The sequence below is a fragment of the Dunckerocampus dactyliophorus genome, chromosome 12 (assembly GCF_027744805.1).
Source record: "Dunckerocampus dactyliophorus isolate RoL2022-P2 chromosome 12, RoL_Ddac_1.1, whole genome shotgun sequence".
Taxonomy (NCBI): Eukaryota; Metazoa; Chordata; class Actinopteri; order Syngnathiformes; family Syngnathidae; genus Dunckerocampus; species Dunckerocampus dactyliophorus.
Genome location: NC_072830.1, coordinates 25,722,802 through 25,749,279, shown reverse-complemented (window position 1 = coordinate 25,749,279; position 26,478 = coordinate 25,722,802). Strand labels below are relative to the sequence as shown.

General features: G+C 41.1%; 1 protein-coding gene across 10 annotated transcripts in view; it reads right to left on the bottom strand.

Annotated features, from left to right (window-relative positions):
• The window catches only part of LOC129191054 (arf-GAP with Rho-GAP domain, ANK repeat and PH domain-containing protein 1-like), a 54,643-nt gene extending 35,185 nt beyond the window's left edge, over positions 1-19,458 (bottom strand). For 8 of the 10 annotated variants that reach the window (XM_054794021.1, XM_054794022.1, XM_054794018.1 and 5 more), the window contains exons 1-10: positions 19,315-19,458; positions 7,894-8,983; positions 4,834-4,997; positions 3,880-3,968; positions 3,727-3,809; positions 3,140-3,292; positions 2,149-2,218; positions 1,882-2,002; positions 1,568-1,752; positions 1,141-1,247 (exon numbers count right to left, since the gene is read on the bottom strand). In XM_054794021.1, coding sequence (XP_054649996.1) covers positions 1,141-1,247; positions 1,568-1,752; positions 1,882-2,002; positions 2,149-2,218; positions 3,140-3,292; positions 3,727-3,809; positions 3,880-3,968; positions 4,834-4,997; positions 7,894-8,978 — 2,057 coding nt within the window. In that variant the 5' untranslated portion in view covers positions 8,979-8,983; positions 19,315-19,458. Of the gene's footprint in view, positions 1-1,140; positions 1,248-1,567; positions 1,753-1,881; positions 2,003-2,148; positions 2,219-3,139; positions 3,293-3,726; positions 3,810-3,879; positions 3,969-4,833; positions 4,998-5,495; positions 6,009-7,065; positions 7,184-7,893; positions 8,984-19,314 lie in introns of those variants that run through there. The other 2 variants (XM_054794026.1, XM_054794027.1) reach the window with 2 other exon arrangements.
• Positions 19,459-26,478: the final 7,020 nt, after the last annotated feature.

Genomic DNA, 26,478 nt, shown 5'->3' with positions numbered 1-26,478 from the left:
AAAAAAAAAAAGTTATTACTTATAGTTATTTTCCCCAAAAAGTAATTGAATTAGTAAGGTAATTCCTATTTCATAATGTAATTTGTTACCAGGAAGGTAATTACTGTGTTACTTTTTTTTTTTTAACCTTCAAATATATAAAAGAATTGGGATTTAGCTTTGTAACGTTGTATGCTGTTGAGAGATGTTTCATGAGAAAGGCTGAGGGCTCGACTGGTAGATCTCTACCAAAACGCTAGGGGCAGTTTTTTTCTGAGTATGAACAACCAGAACTCTTGTTGACTAGCTATTTAGCTTCCTGTGTAGTAGTAGTAGTAGTAGTACTAAACAATGGCGACTGAAGCAACAGGTATATATATATATCCTTGCATAATAAAGTGCCACAATTCACTGTAGGTAACAATAACGGCGTTGCATCATTTGAAACAGTAATCAAGTAAATTACCCATTACTGGAGAACAAAAGTTACACTGTGGACTAATCTAGACTGGACTGCTGGGATCCCTTTCTTTCATACTTAGTTGAATCAACTCTTATTTTGAATCCATTCGTGCCTTATTTATTTTCAATGCATCTTCTGCTAGAGTTTGCACCTCTCTCCTTCCCTATTGGGAGTATAATAAAACCCCCGTCAGGTGACTTGACGGTTGCTCTACACAAATAATAAATAATACATCCATTTAAGAAGACTCAACAATCAAAAGAAATAAGACTATACATATGGTCAGCATGACAGAGACAGACATACTGTAGTGACTTATGAAACTACACAATGAGCTTCAGATTTCCCCATCCTGTCAAGCTGAGCCTTTGCACAGCAGGCAGTGAAGTCAGCCAGAAGGCCACACATACCACACCAACACATGCACTTGTGCACACAGACACAACTTCTCCACAAATAAACACACACAAAAGGCTTTTCACCCTGCAGAGTGATGTCTAGTGGAGGCCCCTGTGGATAACCGAGTGGTGGGAATTCTCATGAAGTAACTTTATCCAATACTAGCAGAACAACTACTGCAAAAAACTAGCTCCAAAAAATTGATTGCAAAGATAAGAATTGTGCTTTCTCATTGCACATTTACAATTCTAAGTTTAAGAGAGGGCACACTTAAGGCTTTGGGTGCACACATACAGTACCTGAAAATGCGGTAAGGCGTAGTGAGATCAAAGCTGCGACGATCTGTAACTTTAACATTCCCTACATTCATCTCAATGGATGTGATTCCCACTCCGATACGGTAATCCTGCAGAGAAAAAATGGTTCTATATCAAAAGCCAGTGTTAATATACTCCATTAAATCTTGTGTTTTACTGTGTGATCGGTGTACCACCAGAGATTTGGACCGTGCCTTAAAAATATCCCTCTGGATCCCCCATCAAAAAAAATTACCAATTTATTGTTTTCGAGGGCCCCTGTCCGACATTAGTAATGACTTTATATATTTCTGTGTATGTTTAATTTAGTTATCTGACATTGCTAATCAACTGTTAATATTAATACAGTATTTCAGTGCAGTTAAGTAAATGTAACTGTGTGTTTCCCAAACACACAAATGACACTCACCTCCATGTTTTTATAAAGAAAGACTTTATCTGTGGCCACAACTGTGAAGAGTTTGGAGCGTAAACCTTTCAGCTCCAAATAGCCTTTAAAATCTGGAGTCAAAGGTGAACCAGGGTTCATTGTACTGCGCCTCTGGCGCCCTCTTGTGCAGTCCTGCAGCAGTGTCACCCACTCATTTCTCTCAGCTGGATGTACAATCAGTGGAAAAAGAAATACGTTCACACAAACTTAGATTTGAGTTTTTCATATGCGTGAACTGTAACCGTGCATTATAGTGGACAACCACAAAGAAACAAAAAAACAATCAGACAAACCTTCACTTTCAGCCTTGAAGATAAATGTGCGATTGTTTGTGATGACCTCAAACTTCAGCTCCCCCACACTTGTCACATTAGTTATTGACGCAGTCGAGATGATTCCTTTCGAATACACTTGCTGTAACAAACAACAGCCACAAATGTTTGATCAAACTGCACCATACCATGACATGCAGCCTGCAGATGTGGACATGTTTGAGCAAAGGGTCTGAGTGCGTATCTGTATGTGAAAGGAACGGATGTTAATACATGTGTGGTTAGTACCTTGTCATTGTCGAAGTATCTCAGGTAGTCAATATCTAGCTTTACCCATCGCCTCTGATAATAAAGAGCCCTGTGTAGGAGCATACAGACAGGATATATTGAAAATGCAGGATAATGACAACAATAGGAACGATATATGCTGTTAAACTGTAGTAGCAATAGTGATTGCCAAACGTATTAGTTATTCATTCATTGATTAAAGAATGCTAGGAAAATGTTTTTTTAATGAGTACTTTCAAACTGAATTCACCTTTTTATACCCTAATTTGAGCTGGCACACTGGACTTCTCTGAGAAGTCAAAAATTATTCCAGCATTTAACAAATAAAATTAATTTTTCAAACTTTTCTAAAGTAAATGCCTATAATATGGCATCTTAATCAAGAAAAATAATGTGCTGTACTATTCCTCTTTTAGAAAAAATAACACCCCTATAGTAACCTTTACGCTGATATTTCCCAATATAGTAGACATAACAGAAAATCTAGCTCTCTCATGACCCGAAACAAGTGAACATTCACAGAAAATGATACTGCAGATAGAAAATGAAGAAATGTATTTCTTAATTAGGAGTTGGGCATGACTCCTTAGCCCGTCATTAATCTGAATTATTTCCAATACCATCTATCCATCCATTTTCTATGCTGCTTCTTCTCATTAGGGTCGTGGGGGTATGCTGGAGCCTATCCCAGCTGACTTCGGGCGACAGGCGGGGTACACCCTGGACTGGTCGCTAATACATTCTAGTGAATTCTATGTTTCCAACTTTCTTGTCCACCATGAGTGACCTCTAACCCTGGATGAATGGGAAAAAAATACTAAGGAAAATGTTTCATTTCCTGTAGGTGTAATGGCCAAGTGTCCTAATAACTTCCCATACAGTGTGGGATCAATACAGTGCTCCAGGTTTGTAGTTTGCCCATATGCAGAAAGTACCTGTGCAGTCTCCGAGCTACTAAACTACCAATATGTAGGTGTGTTATCAGCCATACCCCTGGGGTGGATTCTTGTCCAGCCAGCCCATCTTGATAACAGCAGAGGCCTGAGAACCATCTTCTTTAGGAGGTGAAGCCAGTCTGCCCGTGTTAGGTAAGTAGATGCTGCTTTGAAGGCTGATGAGGCCCGGTTCCTCCCAAACACTGGAACTATGGATACACAATGATGACAAAGATCATATGCAAAAATAAATAAGACAACGTGGTCTCAGGAAAACACAATGTCAGCAAAACTTTAATCGATGAAAGAGTACATTCTATCCTGTTTGGTAGCAAACAGATACTGCTGGTCTTTCCAGGTTGTTGCGGTCATAAATTACAGTAAACACTGTGCACGTCATGTAAATGTCAAACACACCTCACTCACTGTATACCAAGACACAATTTATACACAAGTAACGCACAAACATTTAAGTCATTTGAGAATGTGAAGAAATGTAATAGATGCCGTTCTTGAAAAACAAAACCTCAAGGTAAGTAAACAAGTAAAGCCCGTCAAGTAAAGGCTGTGTCTTAAGTTCATGTGTGCGTGCGTGAGTGTGTGTCTGTCTGGCTTGTGTAAATGATCCTTGCATATGACTTACTCATCATCATCTAACAGTTCGTCATCACTGCACAAAGAACTGTACCGTCCCTTTGCTACAGCAGGCACTTGCAGGGACATTTCCTATGGGAGGAGACTGCTGTCATTCATAAATGCCATAAATGAATACATTCATTATAGTAACTCCACAAACCCTTTCTATAGGGTTCACTTGATTAACGCTGGCGTAGGACGTGTCCGTTTCTTCATAGTTGTCAAAGTCACCATCTAGGGAGGACAACGCTGGAACAAAACATGAAAAATAATGACGAGCAAAATGATTGATTCCACTGAGGTAATAATCAGAGGTGTGGACAATTTTGATGACTTTGGACTAAAATTGGACTCGGACTTTAGTCCGATGACTTAAAAATACCTGAGATTTTCAGTGTGTTGAGTAAAATGTGTCCCCATTCAAAGTATTCAACATTTTCCCACAGAATCTGCTTAATTGAATGCATCAATTAAGGTCCAATCAGGTTTAAGGGGAAACTGCACTTTCTTTGAAATTTTGCACATCATCCACAATCCTTATGTTTTTTCTGTGCGTTCTAAAGATATAAAAACAGATAAAGGGACAGCTCATTACTGCACGTAAAGGGAGACACCTATGCAGTCTACAAAAACAGCTATTAAAACACCTCCAAAAAACCTCCAACAAGGTTTTATGGTTTTGGCTGCGACCAAGTAGTAGCAGGTACATTCATGATCACAGGTAATACAGTATTTTGGTCCTTTTAAGCATTATCGGAACTTCCTTCCTGGGCGCATTGATTTCACATAGCAACATAGAAACGAACGCCTACATCTAGCATGAACATTTCCAAACTCTAAAACAAAAACACAGCAGCAGTAGTTGCAGCTCCAATATGTAGCGTTACCTTTCGGTAGTGGCCTGAGGCACGTCACATTATATGTAAATGGAGCGTTTTTTTTTCAGAAGTCTTTATAGGCGGAATAAGTGTTTGCCATATATTTATATCTTTGCCATATATTTATATCTTTAGAAGACAAAGAAAAGAGAGAGAGATGTGCTCATGTCTCACATAAGGATTGTGGATGATGGACAAAATTAAAGTTGAATTATTGTGGGTGCCACTGTACATACTTGTCTCAGGAGGAAACTGGAGGGCTCCCCCAGCAAGCAAGGCAGGCTGAGAGTCTGGCTGGCTTGACTTTTGTAGGATTTCTTGAGTTTGAGAAGTCTTGATGCGAGGAGGAACCCTTGGAGTTTGTTCTTGAAGCAGCTGATCAGTTTTGCTAGAAGACGGGCTGTGAGACATGTCAACAGAGATTTGGGGAGCATCAGAGTTGTCATCTAGCACCATGGTAGTTGAAGAGTGGGTGAAAATCCCACACAAGCGGCTGATTCGATACATTCGCCGTTGGAAAGAATCCTTTTGACAGAATGTCCTGTCCTGCCCTGTCCCCTCTCATTCCAGTGTAAATGACATACAAAGAGGAAGGTTTTTCAAGTGATGAGAACCTGGTTAGACTACTTGATTCTATTCCACAGTCTTGATAGCTGCTCTGTAGCCTGATTTCATCATGCTTTAAAACAGTGGTCCACAAGCACAAAGTGAATACAGACCCCCTATCCACCACTATAAGCTTGGAGTTTGTTTTTCAGAGAGAAGATTATAGCGCCACTGCTCGATGTGTGTGCTAACAGGCAGTGTGCTAGCAGGCAGTGTGCTAGCATGAATTAACTTGAAGCTGTGCACACAACAAATATACACATTAGCACTCAATAACGTCATCAAACTTTACCTTTATGCATTCCCACAGAGTATCAGCATGTGGGAGCAAATATGAAGTGAAAAACCCCCGATAAAAATCCAGTATTGTTGACAATCTGTGCACAGTTGGAGAAGGCTAGCGCACGTACAATGGTGCGTTCAAGGACTGTCAAACAAAGTGGTGCACTCGCAACAAACAACATAAACATGCAAAAACTTCAAACTATATTATTTTTTTAATGGCCCATATTTCCAAAATTGATATGCATTTACTTAAAATTGTATTTAGTTATTTACAAAAGTATTTTTTTGTGTGTGTATTTTTTTTTTTTATCATTGAGCCTAAAAGGTTTCCTCGGCCCAGTTCGGCCCCGCCCACCGACTGGTACTGGGCCCCGGCCCGGTGGTTGAGGACCCCTGCTTTAAAAAATAAAAGAATGAATTTGCTTCACTTTAAAAAGCTAGTGTCTCTCTTCTCTTCTGCTCTTCCTATCTGCCACATTTTCTCCTTCTATATCTCATTTTGGCAACAGGTCTGAACCTGACTCCTGTGGAATACCATCGCTCTGTAAACGGCATACCAAGGCATCCAATGCAAACACACACAAATGTAACATGCCACTATGTGTGCATGCTGAAGAGTATTTTAATATACTGTATAGAGCTGAATCATATACGCTTTCTTCATGCTTTTATCGTCTCCGACAAGACTATCTTTAACATTAAGAAATTATAAGTACACAATTATACTTTTTTCAGTTTTTTTTAACTATATAGGGTAATACGGGTGTAAATAAATAAGAAATCCAACTTCACTTATCACGGCCGGGTGTGGAACCAAAGAACCGTGATAAATGAGGCATGACTGTAGTTAGAATCCACAATGCGTGAACGTCATCATGTCATCAGTGTAGGATTATTATACCTCCCTAAAATAGGTCCACAATGACGGGAAACTGGCCTTTTCACACAGTTCCTCCTATTTCTCAGAGGAAGAGCAGAGAGAATGGGGGGGGGGGGGACACTTATGTTGCTGTACTTAACACAATCTCAGCTACCTCATACAGTAAACCAACGCCTCAATGAGTGCTCTTTGCTCCATCAACCTGAGATATGCGTTAAGTGTGGAATTCTTGAAACACTGGTAACCTACTGGAAAGTGCAGCAGATACGCCCAACATATGAGCATCAAACTTTGCTGTGACACACGCACACCTATTTAATGCTTTGTGGCTGTCAATGTGATATATGAGCTCCACCAATGCAGCTGAGAGAACAGCTTCTTCCTTAGGTAACACATCCACAGCAGCTTTAGTTAACCGTTGCAAAAACGGCATTTCTAATATTAGCACATGCCTTCTTCATTGTGTACAATCCAAGAAAACCTGGGGCATCCCTTTCGGCACATTACAATTTCAAAACGTCAGGTATTGTCTTGTAACCCAAACAAGAAAACAGCAAAGCCAACCACAGATTATTTCTGCAAGCATAAAGAAGACAGCACAGAAGTAGAAGTCTTCCTTGTTTAGAACACAGAAAAGAGGGGAGGGGGTGTGAAGGACAAAGCAATGACGAGACGCATAAATGTGGATCAAAGTTACCTGCTCGGTCATGATAAAAACAAGTCCTCTTCCATGACGATAGAGGCATTTTAAAGACACACTTATCAGCACTATAGAGAGCAAGGAGAGGGGGGAGGAAATGACCAGTGAATCAGAAAGGGGGAGGAGGGACAAAAGCACACTGACATCAACACAAAAAGAGCATGTGAACATGAGCTGTCACAAGCAAAACTACGAAGAGACATCCTGGAGAAAATTACTTCTCCATCTATTCCCCACTATCTCAATTTCTCCCTGTCACTCACAGATTAGCTTTCAACTGTGTTGTTCTCCATTGTGACTTCCTCCCTCTCACTGCAGCTACTTCCTGTTTAAGCGAAAGCAGAGGGTACAGACCATGTGTGCAAGTAGTACATGTGCCGCTACTACAAAGTTAAATATTAACACAAGCGTTGTTGTTCAAGAAATAAAGTACAGAACGTGCATCCATGAGAGGCACACATTTTATTTTCCCAGCCTCCACAGGTGGATGAGAAGTTCATTGTATCATCTTGTCCACAAGATGGCAGTACCGTCTTTTTGGTCCATCAGTAAGTATCATCATACACTCAAGGACTGCATATTAAGGAGAGCGCTAACCTCCGCCAAAGCCTGTGTGCTTGGATTTTGTTATTTTGACTGCATACAAAAAAATGTAATAGGTTCTTCCTTGGTCCACTCCCCACAGTAGCATCTGTGACGAAAACATGACCTTCTTGATGGAAGTAAGATTCAACTAAGTGACAGGTGGGACTCACCTGAACTAAGCTCCCGCCTCCTTTAAATGGCATGCACATAGGAGCAGAATGAATCTGCATGCAGACTTACCTGTGAGTTCTGGAAGACAATACAGGACGCCTGCATGGAACTCTTGGAGGGCCTCTTGAAAATGTCCCAACTTTTGGAGGTAGAGGTGGAGCTTTTCTCTCTTCCTTGGGCGAGGCTGTGAAAGATGTTGGAGAGGTGTTTTGTGTTCCATCACTGCTTGATTCTTGAGCTGGCACGTCAAGGGATAATGTCTGACGGTGTGTTTGGGAGGAGGGGACCCGAGATGGCTGGACAGGTTCTTGTGTGGGGTTCTGGGTTGGGCTACGGAACACAGATGGACTCTGTGCAGTTTCCATTTCGGTAGAAATGGTCTGGAGTGTTGAGGCGGGGCGTTGTGCAGGAGGTGAGGGTGTCAAGGCGGAAGTGAAGCGCAGTGGAGGGCAGTTCAAGGTGCTCCGTGGAGGGACTGGAGGCAAAGAGGTGTCACTAGCAGGAGAAATTAGGGAGGTGGGTTGAGAGTCCAACAGCACTGGAGCACTGGAACGGAACTTTGTCCTTTCTTTTGGAACGGGTCTCTCTTTTTCTACATTTACGCATTCAACCATAATGCGCTCCTCTTTGGGTTCAACGACTATCACCCCCTCACCCTCTTCTCCAAGTTCCTCCTTCTTCCTGGACATTTGTTTATCTTGAGGGACTGGCTTCTGTTTGTCTCCACCTGCAGATTCATTGGTCTGTCCATTTTTCTTCTCATCTATGTTCAGGACAGGTTCTTGTTCAACAGGGACTGGTGGTCTCCCACTCTGTGATGCTTTGTGCAGACTATTCTCCAATCGTTGATCTCGCTCTGCTTTCTCAGCTGGAACATAGACTGAATATCCATCAAATTGTGGCGGCGAGGGGACATCTCGAGTCTTGTTTAGGTTAGCAAGGATGCGTCTCTGGTGGCCTGGAAGTGAGATTCCCATCTGCTCCAGCTGATCTAGTGTGAGGTTTTGGCATTCTGCTAAAGTTGATAGTCCTGCACTCTGAAATGCTTCACAGTATTGGTCAAGACGGAGGCCACTTAACCAGTCCCACACAGTGATGCAGTCCTCAAGCTGAGACATGTCAATGCAGTCAAACCTCAGATCATCATGGTTCATGCAATCTGTGGAAAAGCATTAAGAGTAATGTTGTAAATTTCAGACAAGACTTGAAATAATTTTGTCAATCAATTAACCGCACAATAAATAAAAACAAACTTGATAATTTTGCCAGCCTCGATTTACTGGCAGACGCATACGTGCTTGTTTTCCTCCTCTGTTCACTGTGCGCATCTGTCTCAACACCTGAGAGCTTTGGTTCTACAAGCGGAATGAAATTATTTGCTTATTTTATTTAAAAGCGCTTGACATTCCAATTACAATGTTAAATACGCTTGAGAAATTAAAGTTTATTGCTTTTGATACAGTGTACTCAAATTATGTCATATATTACCATTACATTAATGCAAAAATGGTCTCAAAATAATGTTGAAAATAATATTGTTTATCGGCAATAATTTGTAGGACAATTATCATCCAGAAAAATGTGTTATGACAGACCTACGTATCTAGAAAAATATCAGCTAACATAGCTGTCTACACACATGTACTGCAGCCATCCTCCTCACTCATGCGCCACACACACACACACACAAAGCTTTCCACCCGATGCGTTCGTGGCCACACAAAGCAGTTGGACATCTAAATAACCCAAAACCTGCAGGTTGCTACAATATGATACTTGCCTGTAGAGAGGAGTATATTACAGCTTCACAGAAAAGCAATAATAATTAGGGACACACAATATTTTTTTTTCCAAGGCCAGCAACTTGGGAAACTTCCTGTTTCTCAAGACCGATACCCAATAACTTTTTATTGCTATTATTATCTCAGTCTTTCTTTCCGTTTTTCCTCACTAGCATTTTGTTTAGCAGTTATATAAGCTATTTTTAATGTCAACGAATCTATCAGTATGACATCATAATTCCCCATATCGGCCCAAACAATGAGATCATGTAGCAACTCGGAAGTTATGTGCGATGTCAAAAGTTCTGTTTGTGAAGCCTGTTTGTGAAGTTTGTGTCTGTGAAGCCGCGTCAAGGCTTGTGTGTGAACGCAGCACTGCATCTGGAGAGACAGCTACTTTCGCTGATATTCTTGTAGATACCTTTAGTGATATTCTTTTGTCCTGGTTGCATATTACAGCAAAATGAGCTCCGATATGAGAATTGTATGGATAACGGCAGATACCAACATGTACATATCGGGATCAGACTGGAAGTGAAAAACTGTGGATCCCGGCATCCCTTGTTCTTGAGTAGTGTAAAATAGGGGTGTCCTGATACAACTTTTCCACTTCCGATACGAAACCGATATTGCAGCCTTGAATACTGGCCCATACTGATATTGCTCCAATATCAACACAAATCCTAAATACTTGAATTTACTTTGTAGTGTAGAATGTTAGAAAAGGCTTAATCAAGTGATATCACTCAAACAGAGAACAATGGGCAGCCACAGTAGGTATGAGGAAAACTGACCCATTTACTTCTTTCTACATGTGGGGTATAATTTTATCCACTATGTAGTGGCGGTGAGGCATAATATAGCAAGGTTCAGAGTGCTCAATGAAACGTTTCAACCTGACTTTACTCACCACCGACCGGGCTCGTTCCTTTCTGTGTCGGGAGGACACAGAGACATTCCCAGGCCAGCTGAGACATGATCCCTCCTTGGGCCTCTTCCCGGCTGGGCATGCCCATAACACCTCACCAGGGAGGCGTCCAGGAGGCATCCAGACTAGATGCCCGAGCCACCTCAACTGGCTTCTCTGAGCTCCTCATCATGTCTTAGGGTGGGTCCATCCATCCTACAGAGGAAACCCATTTTGGCCGCTTGCATCAGCAATCTCATTCTTTCTGTCACGACTCAAAGCTCATGACCATAGGTGAGGGTGGGCACATAGATCAACCGGTAAAGTGAGAGCTCTCTCTTCACCACAACGATCGGGTACAGCGACCACAAGACCACATCATCTGCGAAGAGCAGAAACAAGGTCCTAAAGCCTCCAAACCTGACCCTCTGGACGCCATGGCTGCGCCTAGAGATTCGGTCCATAAAAGTTATGAACAGAATTGGTGACAAAGGGCAGTCTTGGCGGATGCCAACATTCACAGGGAACAGGCTCAACTTACTGCTCTGGTTTCAAGGACTGAAAATATTTAACACAGTGAAATGTGACATCAGTGTCAGACTATAAAAAGCAAATGGATAAACCCTGATGGCCAATGTAAAAGAGGAAGCTGTGTAAGAAAAAGGAAGTGTTAATACCTGGTTGACAACAAATCATTTTTGACTAGTTTGGCAATTTTCTGCATTTTTCCCAACATTTGTGTCTGTCAGAGCCTAATTAACAGTATATTCATAAAATAATTACAGAAATGACTCATTTACCACTTGGTCAGAAGACCAAGTGGTAACCAGACTGAAATCAAAGCACTGATGCCTTCAAATGAAATAATTTGAAGATTATTTTATAGAGCTGTCAAAAAGTAGCAAGCAAAGACACAATCTTACAGAGGAAGTGCAACTTACACCACAAGCATTGGGACACACAGCTCGTCCACTTTACCGCAAAGAAACTCGTAAGATCTGCACTGTCCTCACATGCTGCCCTAAACATTAATCCAGAAAACGACTTCCTTGGTACTACATAGAAGCTTCTTTTATACTAAAAGATTATTTAGCCAAATTTTACAACAAGGTTACTACAGATGCTCATGCCAACACAGCATGCACCAATATAATAGACCACTAAGGTAAGTGACAGATGGTCGCCGTGGCAACGCCAAACATCCTCCAACTTACACGTCAGTCTACTGTCAAAATGATGAAAACCTTATATTGCAAAAGTTTGGTTATTAGTATATTTTGTTGTTAGGACAGATTCATGGTGGCAGTCTTAGAAATACTTCACTAAACTGACCTAGTGTTGAAACAAGTGCAATTTCCTTTGGCAAGTTCTCTTCTAACAGAGTCGAGAGAGTAGAGTAGAGGTGAAAGGGACAGTCTTCCTGCTTTTAAAATGAACAAATGATTTGGTGTGTTACTCGCTAACACACACACACAACTGCAGGTTCAAGTCAGACAGTTGACGCCTCCTTGTGTGCATGAGTGTGGGTGGAAGTATATGTGTGTTGTGGCTTGTTTTGAAGCATTTGTGAAACCAAGAGTCCACTACATTTGTAGGATGAACTACCCCATCGGCGGTTGTTGGATTAACATTTGGTCAAAAGTTCTGTTGTGATGTAGGGGCAAGGGAATGCATCATGACAGTGGAAGGCCTCCACGAATATACAGTAATGACACGACAATCAGGGTAGCGTGATTCAGACACATGCTTTTGTCTTGTTTAGTCCAGAACTTATAAGAGACAAATGGAAAGCATGTGCATACAAAGCTGTTCATACGAGGCCTGGCTGATACTGAAGTCATTCAGTCTGTCTCCGATCAACAGTGTGATTATGTTAAATGATCGTCACTGCTTGGAAGAAGCGCAAAGAAGTCCCTTGATATCACATGAGCCCAGGAGTAAGAAATAGCATGAAACTATTAATGATGAGAAGAACAAACAGTCCCAACACTGCTTGGGGTTCAGAAATTCTGCAGAATGTATGATAAGCAAAACTTCCCCCGGAGAGAAGGGCTGTGTGAATGTGCATGTCTGTGTGTGTGCACCCGTGATACCAATAGCTGTGAGTGCTTTGGCTTCGGCTATGCTTTGGTTTTGAATGCCGCTGTGGATGTAAAAAAAAAAAAAAAAAAAAAAAATTGCACCGAGTTGTTGGAGAGATGCTTGTCTGCTTCCTGACTACTGATGGTATGATGCTATGCTATAAACAAACAAAACTCTAATTTGTCTAATTACACCAAGATCTTGTTTAGAGAAAAATGTAAACATAAGGAATTTTGTATCTTTACTGAGCATATTACAATACCATGAAGTAAGCATGGCGGGCATACCAACTAGTCAATTACTGACTGTTGAGGATTGGACAGTTGTGTGTAACTGGCTACTGATTGGTAGCAAAATCTGTGCAGCAATAATCTGACTGGAAACAGGAGTTCAGAACATTCTGAGAGAAATTATCCCATTCCTCTATTTCAATCCCACAAATTTATAGAAAGAGTGTTCTTGTTCTCCTAAATAGAGTGAGGTTACGCATGCTAGCCAAGTTAGCATAGAGGCTAGCAAATTTAGAACACCAGCATCTGCATTACTTCAGCTGTGCCTTTGCTGGACTGTCTGTCTGAAGACTGCGGTCTTGTTGCCATGCTCATATTTCTCAACCCGGTGTAAGCTTATTTGAAAATGCTGAGGTTTTCCAGTGTTGCAAATGCTGACATCCCTTTCTCAAAGGCTTTACTTCATCACCGCTGTAGTTTCCTCAAGCAGTGTTTTTTTTCTTTCTGGACATTTCGATTAATTTACGTCCCCACTTTCCCCTATTGTAGTCATATTCACCTCCCACTGCATCCCTCCCGCAGCCAATAACAGGGTCTCTGTGCTGCCCGCACAATGGAGCGGTCTGTTGCTTGGGCAAATGCACCAACACACACACAACCATACACACACACACACACACACACACACACACGGTGAGGGAACACTGTAAGACTCTGGTCACACATTCTAAAACAAGTCGTCACTTAATAATGTGCGTGAATAGGTGACGGGGTGCCTCTGGCAGTGCTTCAGGCCTCATATCCCCTTTTTGACACACACGTACACACATGCACGCCAAGCCAGGATGTTCTTAAACACATTCTTTTGCCGTTAAACACAAAACATAACACAAAATGACACAGTTGAGGGGCATATCCTGTTCAAAGAGTTTTATCGTAATGTGGTCTAATACAGATAATGTGTCTTAGGGCCTGTCCACGCGGGAACATTTTCAGGTCAAAGGGGTAAAGTATTTCATCATTTCAGCCTTTCATCCACACAGCAACAGAATTCAGGGGTGCCCTGAAAGAATATTTTCTGAAAACGGCTTCCAAAGTGGGAAAATCTGACAATGCTGCCTTGTCGTTTTCGTGTGGACCAGCAAAACACTACCTTCTGGTCTGTGACCAGCTGTGTACTGCTGTCAAAAAGCCAACATAATATCTGAATATTTCGACTGGCATGATTCCCAGTCGACATTCTCCTGAATTTTTTTTTGTTTTATACTTAAAAATTACTCGCAGAAGTAATTCTTCTTTGTTGTCCAGTCCAGTGCAGACAAGCTGTCTGTTTACAGCGCCACATGGAGGTGTGCCTTGTGTTTTACACTGTTTTCACCCAGTATTCCGTTCTCGTGTGGATGGGATTTTTTTTTTTTAATCCACTTAAAAAAAAAAAATGTGTTCCCATGTGGTGAAGACCTTAGTTTTGATAGACTACAACCACAATGTTAAACACATTGTTAACTCTCAAGTCCTAAAACTTTCTAAAAGTAAGTTCACACAACTAAAACATAATATTCAACCTATCTGTCGATGACATTGGAATACAATGAGACAACTTATTTCCCTAGGTTTTATACATATTTAATATTTTATTCCCCTCAATTACTTTACCTGCTGTGGCAAGCTGACAAAAACAAAATGAAAACGACCAACAGCGAGAGTTCTCAAACACGTTTCACATTGCTGTGGTTTACACCAGTAGCTACTGTGGCCTACTGTTTAGCCGATGCACAGGATTGTGTGTGTCACTCAGGTCCCATGTGTGAATGAGAGCAGAACGCCTAGTTAATGAGGTCAATGAGTCTTTATTTTCACATCAGCACCATACAAAGCCATCATTAGACAGAAACCTAAACAGATGCACTGGCATTTTTGACAATACTTACATTTACTGTACTTTGTCTACTGCAGTTGCAAATTACTATGAGCCATCTTAAAATTATAATAGCATATATTAAGCTTTACTTACAGATAAGACTGCTTGCATGAACTGTATTTTAATGGTTTAAACAGAATGATAATACTGCACTTCACTGTAGATCACCACAATTGCTGGGATTCTTTTTCCCAGTCACTCGGCAGACTTCATAGGGCACCATCAATAAAACATGGCAGTCATGGTCACCGAGTGTTTACATTACTAACTAGGGGTTGATGGGCCTACTATATCCAAACACATTTGATTTTACTGTATTTCACAATTGAATCATTACTCTGTATTAAATATAAAATCCATGGAAATAAAGAAAATGTAGTGTCATGTGCCGAATCTGGTGTATGGGGTATAAGTTATTTTTGAATTCATAGTGGACAAGAAAGCACATGCTCCAAATGACTAATCCACTCACCACTGGATACGCTGCTTTCAGCCCACTTTCAGCAACATTTCAATAGTGACTCAGCGCTGCCAGTAAAAAAATGCATCCCAACAATGTCTTCTCGTGAAATGTGCGTGTGTGTGTGCGTGTGTGTGTGTGTGTGTGTGTGTGTGTGTGTGTGCTAAGACAAATGCCTCTTACTCCTCAGTGATGTGTTTCCCATCAGGTCCAAACTAACGCCTTATACACAGTATCCACTTAGAAAAGCGGAATGATTTTTTTAGCTTGCATAAATTGCAACATTTTCTAAATGGAAAGTATAAATGCAGCAATTTAAAACCAGGACCACATACTCTGTTGTATTTTGCTGAAAATGTTCAGATTATTGAATCTTTAATGTCATTAATAGGCCACATCCTCATTGCAGGGTTTCCCATGCATTCACTTGTGGTGGCCCGACAAAATTTAATTTGGACCGCCACAGAAGGATTTAGCGGTACCCTGTTTTTTCGAGATTTGATCTGCTAGATTTAGATCTGCTCACCCTCACTCGCAATCACATTACAGTATAATGGGACTGCCTGAATGGCTTGTCGTTACAACTCCGTCCAGTGGATGGCAGCGTAACTGTGCATCGTCACAGGCCATTCATCTCGCTTAAGGAACCGGTACTTTAATTTGCAAGCACACAGTGCTTTCTCACGGTGCGGACCAAAGAAAAAGGTACATTAAAGGTACATTAATGCACAACAAAAACGCCATTCAATGTGGGTAACAATGCTTAAGCTCAAGCAACAAACTCATAACTTGAACTGTTACTTATACTGCCCGCAAGGCATGCTAGGCGCTCCGGCGGCAACTCCTCCCAGCGCTACAAAAGAGTGTGATATTAGATCTATAATAAAGTGCACATTATCTTTAAAATCTGCGCCCAGACCTGGGGAAACACTGTGTTGTATCATTGTACATACTGCTTGATGTGTCCCTTGATTCCAGTAACCTCGCCCCTCCTCTCAATATATCATGGAGTGACTCAGCCATGAGTAAGCCGCTGAGTGTATGAAACAAATGGAGTTGAGGGGGGAAAAGGGATAGAAAAGTGATGAGAACAAAGACGAAAACAGATGGACAAATGTCAGAGAAAAAGCCTGCATTCTCTGTCACTGCGTTTCAAGTACCCAAACATGGTTTGGATGTAAAAGAGATTTAATTGAGAGAAACTCTTGGCATGACCCTGCATCTGTGGCACACAGTAGTGTCAGTAGACATGCAGATTAAAAATCTGGCTTTACAAACTAGATTACTAGTTTACTACTTTACCAACAACTACAACAGCAAGGCAGCTAGGCAGGTTGGGAAAATGTCTATAAATATGGAATGCTTAACCAGTTCAGGGTCATAGTTTTGTATTTTTACTGTATGTTTTGCATATGGCTAATGGCTATCACATCTGGTGAATGTGTGGGTTTTCTCTGGGTACTCTGGCTTCCTCCCACACCCCAAAAACATGCAAGTTAGGTTAATTGGAGACTCTAAATTATCCATTTAGGTGTGAATTTGAGTGTGGGTGTACATACAGTGTCCAGTGCCCGAAAAAAAGAAAAAAAAAATCATGTTGGGACCCATTTTTTTATCTTTTAATAATTACCTATTTTTTTGTGTCCCCTAGCAGTCTGGGGCTCTTGAAATTGTCCTAACTATCCCCCATACGGCGCCCGTAGCAGTCTCGCCCAAAGTCAGCTGGGTAAGAAAACAGCTCTTCCGTGACCCAAAAGAGAACAAGCGTTATAAAAAAATGGAGGGATATGATACATACTAGAGGTGTCACGAGACACTCAGTTCACATGACGAGGCAACACATGAGATTGGGTGTACGAGAACAAGACGAAGACAAAAAGTACAATTTTTTTTTCTAAATATAAGAGAACATATTGCAATCTACTAATTCTACTATGTTACACTTTGCTGTATGCTACCGGCCCCACCTCCACAAAAAAGATTGTATGATTCACAAAAGGGCTCACTCCGTTCACGCCATTGTTCTATGGAACAAACGCACCAAGGTGCTGAAGGCAATACACAGAGTGAATCCTCTTCCTGCTTATTCGGATGGCAAGAGATGAGGAAAACAGACACGCATGTGCGTGGCGTTGTATAGAGGCAGGCAAAATGATCCGGTTCATTTTCATTTATAGTGTGATTAATTATTTCATCATCCCGGGTCGAGTGCCCAAGAGACTTTTTTTTCTGAACGAGAAATCTTGTCGCATTTGAATCTCGCGAGATCTTGTGACAAACCTAATACATACCATTTTGTAATACTATAATAATTCCTGATTAAACAGTACTGGAGAAGTGAGAGGTATTATTGTCGTGATGCATTCAGTGTAGCATCACTATGTGGTCACAGGGTGGCAAATGAAGAACAGTGCAGAGTCTCGATATTATGTCAAGCGGCTGAAATTCTGAGAATTGCATGAACGCATGTGCGACCAGATAAAAGTACGTGTCCCCTAGGGGCGTCCCTCCTTAACGTGACAATGAAAAATAGTCTGTGAAATGTGTATTCAATTAACGACAGCTTGTCAGTCTAAGCCTACCGATGCCAGTGTGTGTGCGTGTGATCGGTCACATTTGACTCTCAATTATTTTACCATCTTTATTTACACATTTTGCCTGGCTCCACTCTCCCTGTGGCGACATTATCTTATTATTACTGAACATTTTTTGTTGCTGAAAAACTTGAGCACAGCCCAGTACTTGACACTAACGCACAAATGAGCGAGTTTGCCAACCCACACTAGCTCCTAAAGAGGAAGAAAGGAGACAAACACCAAAGAAGAAATAAAGGGGGCGGTTTTGAGGTTATAATGTATATGATGCCAACAATGAGGCCTTCCACAACCTAGGGACAGAAACGAGGTGGAAGGCAGTTGCTATTTATTATTTGAGAATTTATATCAGTAATACAGTGAAAATGAGAGGAAATGTGAATATTTACTTTGCCAGTCGATTTTGGTGTGCGGCCTTAAATTTTTTTGCTTACGCTCCAAAAATTTTAAGTTGGCACCACTGTGCTCCTAGTTAGTCTGGAGCCCTGCTGCAGCAACCGCAGAAGAAAAATGCTGCAAATGTCAAAAAGACACAGAACCCCCCAAAACGATGAAATTAAGGAATGAAAAGATACATTATATATGTTAACTTTGACAGCCCAAATGTTACATAAACACGAGAACGACTCAAAAAAAGCCTACACTGTTCAGCGTTTAAATTATTTCAAAGTAGGCCTACACATGCCCTATGTACTTCTGTTAGTTGAATTCTGTTCTTGTAACAGGTCAAATTTGAAAAAATGTTCAAACTTTTAAAAGTTTATAAGCTGTGTAATGTTTTGCATTTTTTGTGTACTGGAAGAGGAGGCAAAATGTCTCCTTTGATGCTAAAGGTTGCAGACTCCTGGTGGTGTTACCTGCTTTTGTGGCCAGTGAGCCACAGGATACCCATGACAGAAAAGAATTGAAACATTGCCAGAAGGAGTTCAGAAACTCGTGCAAGACAAAAACCATGCAATGCGTCTTCTATTTGACTTCTCACAACAAATTACAGTTTTATGGAAAGTATATTTGCATCTAAAACGACATCTAAAAACTGTCACAAATTCCACACACAAGTGACACAATCGTAAAAAAGTTTCACTTGTGATCACACACTGCCAAATGAGCTCAAAATAAAGTACCATGTCAGCAAGTCTCCACCCAGCACAAATTGTGTCGTGTGAGAAGCTTAAAAAGAATGAATTCCACTGGGGATCAACATGCTCCTCGTTGGCGTTGCACTTTGCTCGGCCCTTGAGAAAAACAGCCATTCAATAGTAAACCAAAACACCAGAATGGCATGCTTTTCTATATTAATGGATAAATGTACAGTCATCAGTACTGTATTGTCACCGGCACGTCACATTTGTTACACCAATGCAGCCCAAGCTAGCCAACACGTACTTTGTGAAACCCACCACACATCAACATCAACATCATCATTATCATTATCATTATCATTATCAGCTGTTGTGAGAAAGTTGATGAAAAGCTATTGTTTTTTTTCTAAAGCGCTATTTTTTAGCACCTTACCGTTTTAGTCGCCGGCTTAGTGAAGTAACTAAGTTTTCTGTCAAAAGTCAACTTAGTATCCCAACAGCGACGCCAAATAACGGCATTAACATTTTCTCACGGATGAACAGCAGTGAGCAAACACTTCCAAGCGACACACTCGCCGAGCTACAATTAAGCTATTATATATCTTCCGGGTTTGCCCTTCAGATTTAAAACACTTACTGGTGTACACGCGTTTCGTGTTTTATTTTGAATGAAGTGTAACGTGTACTTCCGTCTGCACTATTTGCCCATTGTTGTTGTTTTGACACGGCAAACGCTGCAATTGGGTGGTCACATGACCGGTGGTAATTTGGACAGCTAACCACTCAAACCAACGTGAGTTGTAACTGACATAAAGCTTCTCTTATTTAAGCACCAAGCATTGAAGACGTTTAAGAGAAGACCATGCTTCGAAATGAAATGACATTTTGTATTCTACTGTAGTCGAACGTTGGCCTGCATTTTTTATGTTCTGGAGTATTTTCATTCAGGTAACAACTAATTAAAGTCAATAATTTATCTGCCATGACTTTATCAGCCTGACAAACACCAAGCAGCAGAAAGCAGAAGTTTTGTTCAAACATTTGGAAAGTAACGGCTTTGCTTTTTTCCTTCCTTGTAGTACCTAAATAAACCAAAAGGGGGCGACAACACATAAGAATATCTTATGTGTTGTCGCCCCCTTTTGGTTATATGGATCCACCGTTATCACTGCATTATTTATCAACATATTCACTTTTGCGTGTCTGTAAATTTGTTGTCCTCTTGTTAACGGGGCCCATGCAGACTCGAAACCAAACTCAAAAAGGCAAGTTTAATATCTTAGATGCTTTATTGTACTTGCTTTATAATACTTGGACTCTTGACAGCTGTGCCTATATCACCTTGGAAACGATTAATCATTCAATTCACAGGTGGGTGTGTAGCTCTATGGAAGGAAGGAGGGGTGGACATTTTTTAAAATGCAATGGCAGCCAGCTCAGTCAGTACAGACCAAACTGTCATGATGCTGTCCAGCAACTCCTGTCTGCTTTCACCTCTCTCTCCTCTGTGTTGCAGTGCCTATGTATGGAGTTCCTGGGGCGGAGCTACCTTTTCACACCTGTAAGCAGTTTGACAGACTGTTTTCCTGCTCTAACCTTCTACTGTCCCCAGCGCTTGTTAGCCATTTCTTGTACCTGATGTTTTTGCTCTGTGTGGTCGGATCTTTCTTGCCCTCGCGCCTTATGTTTGTAAGTGCCTAGTATGGCTTCCCCTCAGTGACCTTTTGCCACTGTTTCTTTTTTGTTCCACCTTTTTTACGACTTGTATCCACATACCATGTGCTTTTTGTTTTGTAATGTAATGTAATGTAATATAAATTACATTTTCATTGGGGTCCAACAATTGGTAGGAAATTATGGAGGACTAAAAATGAGCGATAAGAATGGATCTGGGTATGACCGGAGCAGAGAGGCTGGATCACTTCCTGAGCACTCCCAAGGTTAAACAAGGCAGCTGACATCACCAAAACGGCTCAGGGAACAGCACTGTTGCGTACTCAGTAACATCTCTCCCTCTAGGGGTGTAAAGCTTCATCTACTACATCGATGTTATGATTTACATTCCTATGATTCAACTACATCAATGTGTGTTCGGCAAGTTGCCATTCCGGACAACATATTTAAACATAGTTTAAAAAGGTAATCAGGTAATCAATCGATTGCATCGATACAAGGAAATAAAGCACTGGATTTAGGCACGGCAGGCTTTATATGGATGTGTGTTTTTAGCACTTTTAATGATAAAGATGCTAAACATTACTCGATGCAGGCTGTCTGTCTGTGATGTCATTGCCATGCCCAGCAGACGACAAAACGTAGCATGGCGGATGTCACAGGACAAGCCGGTGAGCGAGAACTAATTAACCCACCATAACGGTCCAGTGTGTGGAAACACTTTGGCTTTTGCAAAGAGGGAGTTGTTCTAAAGTCGCTCGCTGTTTGTAGGATATGGCATGGCAGATGGCTGAGGACAAGCCGGTGAGCGAGAAATAATTAAGCCACTATTGCAGTCCACCGTGTGGAGACACTTTGGCTTTTGCAAAGAGGGAGATGTTCTAAAGTTGCCCGCTGTTTGTACGATATGTAAAGGTCAAGTAAAATACCACGGCAACACGACAAATCTCTCCAACCACCGTGACCTACTAAGGCGCCGTGGGATTTCACACTGACCATCCAAGCACCTCTTGAGTAGCAAGTAGCTGAAGAGATGTTGGTTGCACTTTATTTCAATATCAATATTGTATTCTTTTTTGTTGAAAAACAAAAGCAGAAGTAGCAGGTAAACCTACTGTTGAAATGTTGGTTGCACTTACTGATTGAAATCGGATTGAATATTGAAAATGAGAGCAGAAAAGGTTAACCTCCTGTTAATTCAACCTGAAGTCTTGGTTGCAGTTTATTCAAATAAAATGTGAATGCAGTTGCCATTAATTGTTTACTTGTTTATATCCATAATTAATTTCTACCTGATTCCCTTACAAAAAAACAACGGGAATCTAGGAAGCGTCACCTTCACTGTCCAGTATCCAAGTATTTATTTCACAGTCACACTGGTTGGCTAAAAAGTTACTGAATCAATTTAAAGTTACTGAATCGTTTTGAATCGGCCACATGGTAATTGGTCATTTCTGATGTAACGCATGCAACAAAACAAAATAAAAGGTCATAAAATGTTCTAGAATTTCCACTCCTCCATGAGGACACAATCGAACTGGTGGATAATGGCGATATCACCTCAGCAAGGTACTGATCTAAAGGTGTGTGTGTTTGGGTTTATGGCTAGAAAACTGCTATGTAGCCCAGTTTCTGTGCTTCGGAATGTCATCACACGTTAGAATTTGTTTCCCCTCAATGAACCGCAGCGTACCAGTGGCAGCAGCACTCATGCAGCCTCAGGCCATGATGCTACCACCACCATCTTGATACTCACTTGTGTTGCCAGCTATGTAGACAATGGCTGTGTGTCAAGTCAAGTTCAGTGAAAAGTATATATTTCCCCTATACAAGGTGGACGTTGACTACTATAAAATATACCCATGACTCATCTCTATGGTATTGTCACTTGAGAAGATACTATAATATAATGAAATGTGATTGGTATACTGTACTCACTTTGTGAGATACTGTCAAACTGTACTAATGTAAAGGAATAATACAGAGAAAAAGGAAACCTTGTGAGAAAATCAAGAGAAATCGGATTGAGATGGGGTACTGGAGGCAGGGCGTAACTGGAAATGTGGGAATTAATGAGGGGGGAAATGAAGAATTAGGAAGAGGGTAAAAAGGAATAGACACAGGAAACAGACGGAGAAGCCAAAGATGTGTGAAATGAGGATGGAGAAAGGGGAGATGGAGAAGCAGGGGCAAGGCTAGGAGGAGGTGGGGTCTCTCAGTTCTGGTGGGCCAGGATACTGCAGGGGTGGCAGTATGACACATGCAGACACACACACACACACAAAGGGATGCTGGTTGTCAGTGGTTATCAGTCTCCTCCTACTGCGGAGGCAAATGGAAGACAACATGGGGATGCCACCACATTACACACACACACACACACACACACTCACACACAATGATGTTGGCCTGAGTAAGGGGGCCTCATTAGACTCTGAAGATGGATGGGTGGTTATACACAAAGAGCTGTAGACACCTCATTCATACTTTATTAGGTAGTGCATATGCTGGGGTTGTAAAAAGGCCACCGCAAGTGTGCAAAAAAAAAAAAAACAGCATCTAAAGCCAGAAGCCTTTCTGAAGCACTTGCATGAGCAGTAAAGTAATAATTTTTACTAAATTTTCTGTGGTGACATAAACCTTCCACAAATCACAGAGCAGCTTCTGCAGAATGAACATGCACTTACCCTGACAAACTATACTTACATTCATCAGTGACATGAATGCACTCATCTTTCCACTCCGGAATCGATCACACTGTGTTACTGTGGCAACAGATTGGGAACTCTTAATTAAGATGTAGGTCAGCGCGCAAATATGCGCTACACACATTCATGTGCATGGACCCATGCAATCAAATACATGCTCACTGTGTAACAGCGGTTTGATGTTTTAATCACGGTGGGATGTTTTCTAGTCAGTCACTGTGTGACCATGTGCAGGGGCAACGACAAAACATGTTGGGTTGGTTTTGTTTTGTTTTTTTTAAACTCATTTACACGGAGGGCCGCACGGTGGTCTAGTGGTTAGCACGTTGGCCAATACAGGAACAGCCTGGAGATCGGGAAGACCTGGGTTCGATTCTCCCCTGGGCATTTCTGTGTGGAGTTTGCATGTTCTCCCCGTGTGCGCGTGGGTTTTCTCCGGGTACTCCGGCTTCCTCCCACATTCCCAAAAACATGCAGGTGAGGTTAATTGGCGACTCTAAATTGCCCATAGGTATGAATGTGAGTGTGAATGGTTGTTTGTCTATATGTGCCCTGTGATTGGCTGGCGACCAGTACAGGGTGTACCCCGCCTGTCGCCCGAAGTCAGCTGGGATAGGCTCCAGCATGCCCCCGCGACCCTAATGAGGATGAAGCGGTATAGAAAATGGATGGATGGATGGATTTACACGGAGATGCAACATTGCTTAAAAGCACTGTAATTTGCACAAACTGCTTGTGCTTCTGGTATTATCCAAAACCAATACAGGAATTTGAGCTATGACCGGAATGTGTCTCTGCTGGTCACACTTGGCTGGAGAGGCTTGAGCAGCACACAAACAGCCCTGCGCTTCGGGTCAAAATTACACATAGATTCAAATATATACTGTACATGCAATCTTCTAGCTATAAAAATAGTGCTGAAGAGTCTTAACTTGACAAGGCAACACCCTATTCTATTAACTTCTTGCTAGTGATCATGACTGACTGCAGTTGACAGTTTTTCTTTGCCTGCATAAAATAATTTGAGAAAACAGTGTGAAAGTCTAAGAAATTCAGTGAAGATCTAACAGTAAATGGTCACAAACACATCAGTTTTGATGTGTGCGTTTCAATGTGCTGTTTTAGGATGGATAAAGCAGACCAAAATTCCAAAAGCCCGAACCTCAACCCTATTGAGCATTTGTGGACAGGTCCACACCAGGAAACCAATCAATTTAAATGAATTCAACCAACTGTGCCAAGAAGAGCGGTCAAATATCCAGCCAGAACGCATCTGGTCAAGGTGAAACTTGCTAAGGGACATTTCACCAAGTATTAGTGGGGGATCTCCAAGTATACATTTTAACCTGTATGCATTATTTTGATCCTGAAAAAATAAACTCAAACTTGTGAAACCAAGTCTTGCTTTTAAAAAGATGCATTTTGTACATTGGACCCTCACATATTTGTGATAGTACATTGTCTGTACTCAATCATTATCAAATTATGTTTCTGTCAAGTACAGTATTTTATCAGTTATCAATTTATTACTATCATTAGGTCTGTAGTTTCCTTACGGTACGTATAAACCTCGACTATCATTGCACCATATTGTTATAGTGCCTCATGACTCTCCTTGGTATTTACAAAAGGCAAAAAGTACATTTGGAATACAGGAGATGCACAAATGTATTGTGAGTGAGTGAAACTGATGAGGGGTGCTTCTTCCTACTCGTTTTTGGACATGCAGAACTGTGAATTGTGCTTATGTGATGTTCTCAAGTGTAAGTTGTGTGCATGTTCAAGATGAATTAAACCATTACCATGAATTAAACCATTAAACCATACTAGCATACTAATATATATAGGGGTGAAGGAAATAATCACTTCTTGGATGTATCGCAATGTGGACACTGGCGATTACTAATAGAGTCACCTAAGTGTACGTAAGACGCTACCAAAATGGCTGAGCATAAACGCCGCATCCGCTGGATTTAAAGCGAGCGTCTGGAAGCACTTTGGCTTTCATGTACTGTAATTGAAGGTAAAAATGAGGTGGAAAAGAGCCAGACAATATGCAAGCTTTGTCATACAAGCTTCAAATATTTTGGGAACAAGACAAATATGAGAAACCACAGAGCACGTTTCCACCCAAACCAGAAGGGAAAACAGCCAGCTGAAGTTGCTGCCAACCAGAGAACCATCGAGCAGGTGATAACTAATTTTCCACCCAACTCGGAAAAGGCGAAGCGAATCACAAAGCTAATCGGAACTTTTATTGCAAAGGATTTGTGGCCGGATTCGATTGTTGAGAAGCAAGGCTTTCGTGCTTTGTTCCACACTTTGGAAACTAGATACGTCCCATCGCAACGTTATTTCACTGACACTGCAAATGTGTTTTTTTTGGTTATTCATAATACAGTATACTGATGCCTGCAATCGTTATTCTTGTATGACAGCCCTTGGTACAGAAATGTATTTTGTTTGAAAGCTGTTTTTGACTTTGTTATACAGCAAAAATATTATTTTGTCTGACTCTATGCTCAGGATTTTAGTTTGAATTCAGAAGTCTATTATTTATTTGTGAATAATAGCAGATTTTTTATGTTGGTTACTCAGAATATGCTGAAGTTTGTTAATTTTATACATACTGCTACTGTGGCGCTTTACTTTTCCTGCTGGTTCTGTACAATGGGATATGTTGGTAGATGTAACCTTACAATTATTAAATCATAATGGAAGTAAATAAATGTGTTTGTTTTAATTTTGGATCATTACAAATGTGCTTTGTTTTAGTAGTACATAGTGAGTAAAAAGAAATTCTATATAGAAAAAAAATTATCCATGAAAAAACTGAGAAAGTATTGATCACAAAACCAGATGCATCGATAATCATTTTATCATCGCATTGCAGGCCTCTGAATTGTAATCGCATCGAATCATGAGGTGGCCAGAGATTCCCACCCCCGAGTATATACTAGCATTTATTACCCGCAAGACATGCTGGGAAGCCCAGGCACCCATTTCCCCAACAGGAAGTTATCCGGCATGCCTTGGGGGTTATAAATACCAATATTATTTTGCATGTGTATGTGTGTACGTGTGTATTTCGATGCTCGCATTGTCCGTGTGGTGCCATTACAGTGTGTTCCATAGGTGTTGTTTTCTTTTTAGTTGCTCATGCAAATTAAAGACACGCACAGTACTGCCTAAACATAATAGCAGAGCCCCCCAGC